At 42.2% G+C, this 11,231-nt stretch overlaps 1 protein-coding gene across 1 annotated transcript in view; it reads left to right on the forward strand.

Moving 5' to 3' along the window:
- LOC109294465 (UPF0505 protein C16orf62-like) overlaps positions 1–9,844 on the forward strand; it is a 45,799-nt gene extending 35,955 nt beyond the window's left edge. Inside the window, exons 9-12 of the mRNA XM_019512845.1 lie at positions 2,853–2,912; positions 6,487–6,583; positions 7,653–7,700; positions 9,655–9,844. Coding sequence (XP_019368390.1) covers positions 2,853–2,912; positions 6,487–6,583; positions 7,653–7,700; positions 9,655–9,829 — 380 coding nt within the window. The 3' untranslated portion in view covers positions 9,830–9,844. The remainder of the gene's footprint in view (positions 1–2,852; positions 2,913–6,486; positions 6,584–7,652; positions 7,701–9,654) is intronic.
- The last annotated feature ends 1,387 nt before the right edge of the window (positions 9,845–11,231 follow it).

Here is an 11,231-nt window from a genome sequence, read left to right on the forward strand (position 1 = left end):
TCTGAATTTAAGATGACTCCCCAATAATTAGATTCTATCAATGAAAAGTGAATAAATTTGTTATAATTTTCCATGTGTAGAATCTAATTATTGGAGGGTTGTCTTAAATTCAACCCCTCTTTCTCCACCTTTCACCCACTTCCTCCCTCCCCTGCTGCAGTGGGAAAAGCAGTACTGTGGGGGAAAGTGGCGGGAGCACATGGTGGGGGAGTCAACTGGCCTAATCCCTGCCCTTGTCTACCCACATCTTGCTTCCTGCTGCTGGTGCCCTGTTGCAGCACCTGTTCCACCCACCGCCACCTGCACCTTCCTGTTGCAGCAGCAATAGCTGTGGCCAGGTGCTGGAGCAGTGCAGAAGCCACAGCTGCTGCTGTCACTGCTGCGTAGCCAGGCTGTGGCTGGAGCAGCTGTGTGCTCTGTGCCCTGGGCTGGAGCAGGACCAGAGTCATGCCAGAGCCAGAGGGTAAGTGATGGTGGGGGGGCAGGGAGGGATGGGCAGCGGCTCCAACTATGTTCTCAACCCTGAACCTGAGTCTGGGCAGGAGTCAGAGCTGCAGCAGCTGCTGGTCTCCCCCCACCACCTCCACCTCCTTGTACTCCAATCCAAGATGAGGGGCTCCCCCTGCCCCCCGATGGTAATAGCACTGTTTTCCAGAATCTCTGTGAGCTTCTGGGATGGTGGTTGCCTGCTTAACAGTAATAACATTATGGAAACATAGTCAAACTAAGCTGGAAAATACAAATGGTAGTTTCACTCACTCTGTCAGATGTTTTCAGTCATATTCAATGCAGATAGCAGCTGAGTATTGGCTTATGCCCACCTTGTGTTTTGGAGGTATGTCATTTGGCCCAGGCCATACTTGACGGGGAAAAGAATTGGGGCTTAATATATAAATATGAGTCCAGCTAAGTTTGTTTCTAAGGGAGTAGTCCTGGTCAGTGCATGTGGTAGAGTATGAATATGATTTGGCTCCTTCAGCTTGCTGAACAAGTATGGGGTGTGCAAAATGGGCTGTATTTGATTCAGATTCAGCCTGAATCAGGGACAGTGATTCCATTCGTTGATTTGGATCACTGTCCTGATTCAATTCATCCAAATCCGAATCTGAAAATTTGATGGTGATTCAGAGAATCACTGATTCGGCCATAGACACAGCTTTAAATGCTTTTTCTACATACCTCAGGATACTAGGCATGGCTCGTGAGCCCTGCGATGGTGGAGTGGATGGAGTTTCCCACAGAAGTGGGCCTCCCCGCATGCTCATTGGTAAACCCAGAAGTGGACCAGAAGTACTTCTGGTCTGCTGCAGAGTGCACCAGGTGGCATCCCCATACCCGCCTGGGTCGGCAATCAGCCATGGAGGGACCCCGGGTGTCCCCCCAGACCCAGGAGGCACTGGTCACCAAGCCAGGGGGCATGGGAGGGGCTCCCCAGCGTGCTCCACAGTGGACCAGAAGCACTTCTGGTCTGCTGCCAAGCATGCTGGGGACCCCTCTGTGCTCCTGTGGAACGCTGCACCCACCCCACTACCTCATTATGCACAAGCTGCCTAGTACCTCGAGGTATGTAGAAAAAACATCTAAAGCTGTGTCTATGTCTGAATCGTTGAATCTCTCCAAATCGATTTGGAGGGTTCCAGTTTGATTCAGAGAGATTAAAGCGTCTTCTGATTTGATTTGGATTCGGAGGTTTGACCACCAAATTGGGCCGAATCTCTGCCGAATTGAATCAGTGACCGAAGCTTCGCACAGCCCTACTGAGCAGCCTAACTGTGTAAAACTGCCTTTGTTGGGACAAAGTTCATACAGAGCTCCTATACCTGTTTGACATCCAGTAAATGTGTTTCTACACTGATTCTTTTAATAAATGGGGTAAGCCTGACTTCTTGGAGTCAGGGAGGTCTTATGACTTAAATTAGGTGAATTGGTTCAGGATGCAGGAGCCTTGGAGTTCTTTCCTACATAAACACTTGACAAAAAATGGTAGAGGCAAATTAGGTGCATCTGTTACACCAACACTGTGAACACTGATGTAATCTTTTTTGATAAGAAAACCTATTTTACAAATTCCTCTGAAGGAAAATATGCTGACCTTTTCTATGTATTCAGTGATGAAAACCCAAACAAAAGCCTGGGAAAGGTCAAGGTCTCTTGGTTCTGAAATTTCAGTTCATTAGGTTAGGTTATAGTAGTTCATTACATAATGTTTTGGTAAAACGTTACTTTGTTTTTCATTGTCTTTTTAAACCTTAACAAACTTTCATGCTGTCTCTTTCTGGTTTTGGAAAAGATTGAGCCTAAAATTTTAATTGGGTATGGGCTATGAAAAAGAACAACACATTGTTACTAAATGGATTTAACATAATTTTGAATTCTTTTAAATATAGTTTGTCATCTGCTTCAATTACACTGTGCTTTTTTCAACAGTATGGAACTAATTTATTTTATAGCATTTAAAGCTGCAATAGTTGGTGTTTAACAGGATGTACAGTGACACTTGTTTTTTCCAGGTTCTGTTTCCCCTCTCTGTCTTTTTCTACATACTGACCATCAGTTAAAACAATGCTCAGCTGAGAGGTCACCAAATGTTCTTTCCTGGCTAACAGGAGATTGTTGGAGTAATCTGACTTGTATTGCCACCTCTGCATATAATGGAGCTAAGCCAAAGAAATTTTTGCAGCATATAGAATCTAGGTTCAGGCCTTCAAATCTTTTGGCCTCACTAGGTGGCAGCATAACATAATGGAGATCGAGTCTTTGTTGATAACCTTTCTTGACTCTTGTAGAAAGAGCCACTATTTGGCAATTAAATTATAGATTGCTGTTGACTTAACCTCTTATTTTCTCTATAGGAAAACTTGTGTATGAAAGAATTTTATCCATGTGTGTGGATAGTCGTGTCTCTTTACCAGGTAATCTTTTTCCTTTCCTGGGATTGTGAAGAATTAAACAAGACCTGCCTATCCTAAAACAAATTCAGCTTAGCTAGCATGTTTTGGGGGGGAAAGCATTACAAGTATACAGCTTAGTATACAACTTGATTCCTATGCAGAGAACTTTTGTTTGTAGGTGAAAACTCTGATCTGGTTAATATTCTCTGAAAAAAAAAATTGTTATGCTCCTGCACGCTCAGTTTGGATCTAGTTTGTGTTTAATTTTTAACAGAAGAAAATATTTATAATGGGTTGTTTTCACTCTTCACTAGTTTTATATAAGGTCATATCTCTTCAGTAAATTGCTTTGCATAAAACTTACTTTATAATAAAAAGCGCTAATTTTCATTTTAATTATGCCAAGTGTTATCAGGGAATGCGTAGGGAAAAGCTGATTCTGGACAGGAGGCGGCAGCAGATGGCTGTTGAGAAAATCTTACCAAGGGATAAAAATTACCACTCACTCTTCTCTTTAAAACAAAGGAAAAAGTGTCCTCTTTGTTTTCATCATTTTGTGTTTCCTCATAGTGTTTGAATGTTCCTATGGCAAGGTTTTATCTGTCTTCACAAACAAAAGTGTTCATGTTCTGATGCTGTGTTGCCATAACCGTTTACAATTATTTTTTACAAGTGAGGTGTAAATGTAGTTTTCCATAATTTTATTGTTAAATAAAGTATATAAGTGGATGCTTTAGAATATACCCTAGGGGATCAGGTCATTTCTCACAATTTAGTCTTACAAGCTTTAATATCTGCTCAAACATGTTTTTTTTTCTTTTCCTGCCTTCTTGTCTCCTCTGAGTGAAGAAGGCAAAATATCTTGGGAGGTATTACCAGTGGTATATAGAATTAAGTTTTTTCTTAACTTACACAGGCTCAGTATTTCTTATGCAGAACCCTTCCTAAAATAGCTATGTGAAAAGAAAACAGACTCGTTGGTATTCATACTCATTCTTTCTGTTCCAATAAGTTTTAGTATCAGATTCCTCTGCCTGCAGGAAACCAAACTATAGTGTAGGATTTGCACTTTGAAGGATACCTGAATTCTGTTCATCTGAGAGAGAGAGAGAGAGAGAGAGAGAGGATGCAATTGTGTTGAAATGGTGCTGTGGATTTAACGTGATCAGCATTTGTTAATAAAATCAATATCTTACAGATAAGAATCTTTCAAAAAGCTGATATTATTTGAGCAATAATCCTTGCCTAGCGCTGTGTTATGTAAAGACATTGAGGGTTGGACATTGTCAAATGTGGGAGAATTGCACTGATTCCCCAGAATTTCAGCATAGACTAAGTGATCTGAGTAAGAACAACAAGCTCAGCAGCAGATTAATAAATAGAATGGAAAGAAGTTTTGCTTCCAGTCAGTTTTATTAAAATGCTTCCATTTGTATATATATATCCTGGTTTCCCAATGGAAAGACATGTAGCTTCTGGAAAGAAATTTACTTTCCTAGTTGTTTTTTCCAAAAATGGCAAGTCCGGAAGGTGAATTGTGGAAAGAAAAAGCAAAAGTCTGCTATTGCTTGTTTTTTGGGGTTAATGTGTATGTTGGCCCATTGTAAAGTGAAATAGCTTTCCCATGCTGTTCAAATAGAGAATAACCCCTTGTAATATTTATAGAACTGTGAATGTTTGAATCTATCAACATGAAAGAGACAGACTGAAGAAATGAAGTCTTCCCTCTCCTGTCCCCTAAAAGACTGTGCCCAGGCCTATTACCAGATTTTAGGATGCCACTTTTATATGCTAAGCATAAGAGTCAAAACATAACTGACTATTATGCAAATACATTTTCTGATCTTTAAGTTTAAATTACTTTTAAGTTTGCTTTGAGTTAATAGAAGAAGAAGCAGACTCAGTCATCGCAGATGGTTGTAATTTTACAAATCTCTTGGGAACCAGTGGGAGTTCGGCACAGAGAGGCCATCTAGTTTAGAAACCTGTGTCTGCTGAAGTCTTAGTTCAGTGTAGAAGATCAGTCTCCTTCTCTTGCTGCCTTTTTGAGCAAGTTTTATTTTGTGAAGGGAGAGCAGGGCCAGAGAGATCCCAAATAAGGCTATCACTGCTTTCTGAAATCAAGGCATGTATTAACAAGAATATAAATGTTCAGAAAAAAATGATGGGTTTGGAATCATTCTATAATTGGGTAGAGCTTCCCATGAAAGTGAATTTCATTAAAGCTTTTGGTCACTGTTAAACCTGAGAATTATGGTAAAGTTGCATATTCAGAGTCTTCAAAATGCAGGTGTTTCCTTGTGAGAATCATAAATTAGATGTTTAACCTGCCTTTCCTTGATATGTGGAATATTCTGCTAAGTAGTAGGCAATGCAGAAGTCACTTTTTGTCAATTACAATTAAACCCTTTGAAAATCTCTGAGCCAATAGTGTAAAAACACTAGGCACTCAAGGTTTGGGGCAGTTTTTAAAAGCAAAATCATAGGAAATCAAACGAGGGAGTCTTTCTTTCTGTTCCTCCATCTGTATCAGAAAGCTTGCTTATTTACTTTAATGTAATTGATAAATGTGCTTGGAGACCTGGGTCCTTAAGTGTTTGCTTTGCTTGTTGATTCAGAGCTTTGATCCTAGTTTTTTGTTTCTGATGATGTTGGCTGACGGAAGATAAATAGGTTTGTTGGCAAATTATTTTTATACACATTAATTAAGTCAGGCAACACTTTTAGCATGCCAAAATAAAAACTTGAGTGTAGACATTCTAGATAAGCTGAATTTTAGAGAGCTGAGCCCATGCTGCAAGCAAGGATGCAGAAGCGGACATTAGCCTAACCCAGGTTCTACCCTACGCAATACTTACCAGGACCCTGAGTATGACCTTGGCTTACTGTCCTACCCCACCTATGGGGTCTGCAGTACATTGTGCAGGAATTCCTAAGTTCTCAGAGAAGAGGCAGAGAGATGGTCTCTCCCTATATTCTTGCTTGATATAGTGCATGGGGATTTTCCATCTCCTAATTCTGGAGGAACCATATGGGATGGGAGCCTCTCAATATTTGGAGTTGGGAAGGAATTTTAACTCATGGTCAGACTGGTCTGGAGTGTGGGGGGTTTTGCCTACCTCTGTAGCAGTGGGCATGGCCCTCTACCCAGGACCTCTTGAGCATATATTGATAATATTTATAGAAGCAGGACATTGACTGCCGTGGCTCTTCTTTACCTGTGGCAGGTTAGGGGGTTAGGTCTGTGTTATGTCAGGGTTGAGAGCAGTCTTACATAGAGTTTAGATTATGGTTTGTACAGGATGGTTTGGATAGGGATGATCCTGCCTCAGGCAGGTGATTGGATTAGACCTCTAGAGGTCCTTTCCAACCCTACTTCTCTGTGACTCTGACTCAGTCAAGCAGTTGTCCACATTGCTGCAAGGGAGATCTAAGAATCAAAATACATTGTCCAGCTTATTATGCTTTTCCTTCTTTTTTGAAAGCAGATATTCAGAAGTGACTTCTAGTTCCAGATTTTTAAAATGTAGCTAGTTTAACTTACTTCAGAATTTAAGGTAACATGATTTCTTCTGGATTAATTTTCTTTTCCCAGATAATTTCACTTCAGAAAGTGTTAATGATACTGCCAAAGAAACTTGCTTAAATTGGTTCTTCAAGATCGCTTCCATCAGAGAGCTCATTCCCAGATTGTATCCTTTTCAAATGGGTTTGACTATCCAAGTGTTATATTATTATTCCTGAAGTTTAAAAAGAATTACAGTGATATGCGAATGTGGTGAAGTTTACCAAAAACTAAATGATAATTATTAATAACCTCAAAAATATCTTGTGTTATATCACTGTTGTATTTAATGTCTCCTAGTTCCCAATATACTTATTCTCACAATATCCCTGTGAGGTAGGGAAGTACTACTACTATATCCCCTTTTTTTCACAGATGGATAGTGCAGGCACAGAGAAGTAGAGGGCTAGATTTTCAGGACTTAGGTGTTGTGATACCTTGGGCACCTTGACAGTGGACTGGATCATGAGGGTATGGTGATAGAATGGTTAAGCATCTCTGTGAATCTTGAAGCATGAGTGTTAATTTTCTTGTCCTGACTCATGCCAAAGGTCATGCCCATTTGATCGAGCTATAAGTATGTACCCAGTCATTTTGAGGTGGAGTCAAAGGTTGACCAGCTGGGAAGCTAGCCATATCACTCGCTTGGCTGTGTGGCTTAACTGTGCTAACTTGATGAGCCACCTGGGTGGAGGCAGACTTTGAACTTAACTCTGACCTACCAGATTTTGCAGTCCTGAGGGGGAAGTGCCTAAACTCGTTATAGCTAGATGCCATGGAATGGGCTTCACAACAGGCAGCACATATAGTAGAAAGCTGCCTCAGCAAGTAGTGGTAAATGCTTAAGGGAAAGGATGTGTTCAAGTCCCTCCCCTTTCTGGGAACATTAAGAGCATTACTTGTAGCAGCAGAGAGGTACCTGCTTCAAACTGGGGTTGACCACCCAAACCCTTTTTTGCACTTAGGCAACTAAGTGTTCCTTTAAAGGGGCAATGATTGTTTAAGTTCAATTTACGTACCAGAAACTGAGCAAATTGGAAAACAGAATGGAAAAGCTAAAAGCCACAAATCAAGTAGTGAAATCTTAAGGGAGCCATAGCACTTGATGGCCGAATTAATTTCAGCCAGTGAATATTTAGTATTTATCTTATTTTTAAGGGCATTTTGGAATAATTTCCCCTTAACTATGCGTTCAGCTATGTGGAAGCAGCAATACTGAAATGCAACAAGTTTCTATCAAAAACGTAAGGGTAACATGCAGTTACTAAATACAGAATACAAGTATGATTGGCAGTATTGATGAGTTGGAGGTATTGGTATGAATCCCAGGAAATAACTTCAAGGCAGAATGCTGCCATAGTTGGTGTCATACTGACTCATTTACTACAGAGCGCGTGCCTAATTGAAGTATTAAGCATTGCAGTGCATGGGGGGTGGGGAGGAGGGGGGAAGAGGGGACACATGCTCCCAGATTTCTGCACTGACAGCAGGGCACGGAGCTGCAGCCTGGCCAGAGCCAGGGCCCGGCAGCAGGGGGGGATGGCAGCGGCATTATGAATTTTGCACCAACGATGGGATTTGGGGCTGCTGCTGGGCCAGACCCAATGCCTGGAGCAGCAGGGGTAGCAGTGGTGGTGCAGAGTTGTGCTCCCACGCTCTGGCAGCAGCATGGAGTTGTGCCCCTTGCTGTCAGCACTTACACGTTGCCCATCATATTAAGCAATGTGGGGGAAGGACAATTGACTTAGAAACTGAAAGGAAGGCAAAAGTGATAGGAGTACAGGAAGGAGAGAACAACAAAGATGAGATTTAAAGTAAGATGAGGGAGCAAGATGGGAACAATGATCCAGGAAAGCAGCTACTAAAAATCTGGGAAGAAGAGACAAACAGCACTGCCTTCAATGGACAGTGTTCCTTAAAAAAAAAAAAAAATGCTTTTGTGTCTAGGAGCCCTTGAATGTCATGACCCAGGGATGTGTAACCCCTAGCCCACGAGGCAGATCTGGTCCCTGGAGCCATGGGGTACCTCCTGGGTTGGGAAATTTGTGGGCAGGGAGCAGGGCAATGAGTATTGCCGCCCTTCCCCCACTGCCAAATTCCTAAGTCCTACATAGCTAGATTGGGGCTGGGTCATGCCCCCAACCTCCCTCCCTCCTGTGCTGCCAGATTGGGGCAGGACCTGCCTTCTCCTGTGCCCACCTTCCCCCCTCCCTCACCCCAACACAGCTGGATTGGGCCCCTGCTGTGCCTGCCTTATGTGCTAGATCAGGGCTCAATTTAGGATGTGCTGCGGGACTGTAATACAAGGAGACCATGCAGCGGCTTCACACCTCTTCTGTGCAACAATTTTGGTGTTGCTTTTTCCTCAACCACAGAATGGGGTTTGGGAGTGAAGTGAGGTGAGTGGATCTAGGAGACTCCCTAGTGACTGCTGCTCCTCTTGGGGAAGGAAGCTATGTCAGCCTCTAGGGCTGCTACTTCCTTGGGACTGCATTGCAAGCATACTGTAGCTTTGTTGCCTCTCCAGTCGAGAGGGGAGCATTCTTTCTTTTTCTTAGTCCTCACACAAGTCCCCAGAGTACAGCCTGGCTACTTGGCCTACCCCTGGGGAAACACCATGTATCTGGGTCCAAAACCGCAGTTTTCCTGGGGGTAACTGCTCTTCTGGTGCGGTTTAGTACCCGCGGAGGAGTTGGGGCTTAAAGCGCACTTCATGGAAATGGGAGGCTCCTCCCTAGCTTGCTCCTGTAGTCATATGGCTGAGCGCAGGTGAAACTTGGGGCCTCCGGGCTTGGGCCTGCACGTAGGATGCCTGCCAAAAGACTTTGGAAATATCTGAAGCCCCTGGCAGGGGTGGAGGATGCTTGCTGGTTGTAGCACCACTTATGGTTATGGACTGACTCATGGATTTGGACTTGATTTGGCTTGGAACATGAAACATTTCTTTAAAACCAAAAAAACCAAAAACAACTCCTACAGGTATGTGGCATAATTCCTGCCCAAGATGTGACGTGCAATACATGTTGCATTTTACTTCTAAATGAAATTTTGCCCTAATACCTTTTCCCTCAGGAGTTTTCCATAATTCATGCTCTGATGTAAATGCATAATGTAGTCTTTAAAGTTATCAGTGGGCGGTATGATACTGTGATCAGTTCTTAAATCTCAATTTTAATTTGTAAAAACAAATCTTAACAGGGGAATTTCAGAGTGTCTCCCACGGTTGACATCTATGATTAGAGGAATTGGAGATCCACTGGTTGCTGTCTGTGCAAGAGCATACCTGTGCAGGGTAGGCTACTATTTCACATTATTTGAAATGAATTTATGTTGCTGGCCAGTTGCTTACTGCTGCAGCCCAGCCTGCCAATAAAGGAAGATTTAATTAGCTGCAGTTTTTCTCTGAACTTCCTTCCTTCTGCTAGTGTATTAAAAGCATGTTAATATTTCCACTGCAATCATAATATTCTCAAATCTTCTGCATAAGTGTATATAATAATCATAGTAATTTAAAAACTACTTTTCTAAGCTTGTCCTACCACTTTTCTCTCCTGGGGAATGGTAATAAAACTGGGGACTAGGCCTTAGCGATACTTGTAAGTATATGGTGCTACATGCTGCTCTCTCATTACTAAGCATTGCTTTTCAAGAGATGACGTCCAAGCTTTCCTTCCCTTTCAATTCACTGTTGCCTTGCTCTTGCAGCTGGAGCATCTGCTTTTGGAAAATGTCTTTATGATCGTCTGATAAAAAGGAGTTATTTGGCATGGTGTATTTAAAATAAAATGTCTTAATTTACCACGACTTCATATGATTATGGTTTAACAGCCTGCACTGCCACTTATGACAAGCACTTCATAATTTCACTAATACCTCTGCCAAAATAAACTTGTACAAGAAATGGACTTCTGGTGAATTTAAGGTGCATGAATGTGTTCATATGGGAAAAATATTTGCATGCCAAGTCTTGAGAGTGGATGGTAAAAGGGTCTGTCAGTCTGAGCATGTCATATCTGGTCTCTGTTGGAGATCTTATCACGTTCTATAAGCTTATTCAACATCAGGAACGAATCTTTAATATGATCTCCAAGAGTTTCTATGTAGATTTGATTTGTGGAACTGTATGTAGTCCAATAATTTTTCATTTACTGTCATACGAGGCTTTCTACTTTGCTTAAAAGATGGGGTACAGTAATATCTGCACTGTTTTTAGTCAGAATGCCTTAGTCATTTTTGCTATATTTTGCAAGATTGTCATGAAAACCTTGGTTCAGTGAAACTCAGTTGAATAAACTAACAGATATTTATGAATGGATTCACCTTATCTCTGGCAACATACTGTAGAGCTGATCTGTAGAAATAGAGCTATTTAGACTGATCAGCTTGGATGGTCGCTTCCAGTATTTATTGGTAGGGACCTATGTAACTTGCAGGGGTTGCCCCCCACACCCAATTTTGTGGTCCAAGCATGGCGCTGGTCACCATTTTCAGGGCAGAGTGCAATGAGCCCCCCCGTATCCACCGTGATTGCAAGGGACCCTGGGAGTCCTTCCCCTCCCCAGAGACTGACATATCTGTCAATTTCTGGGGAGCGGTGGGACTTCTGGGGCCCATTGGCCAATCAGAGATGTATGGGGAGATTTTTGCCCTGCTGCAAGAAGCTCCCCCTCCTGTGCTGTGCTTCAGGATGCCAGAACTTCCCACCTGTTTTCAGTGTGTCCCCTCTCCTCCTGCTTGCTTGCCATTTTCCTTTTTTTTTTTTTTTTTTTTTTTTT

Source organism: Gavialis gangeticus, unplaced genomic scaffold (assembly GCF_001723915.1).
Source record: "Gavialis gangeticus isolate Ggan-Ray unplaced genomic scaffold, GavGan_comp1, whole genome shotgun sequence".
Classification (NCBI taxonomy): Eukaryota; Metazoa; Chordata; order Crocodylia; family Gavialidae; genus Gavialis; species Gavialis gangeticus.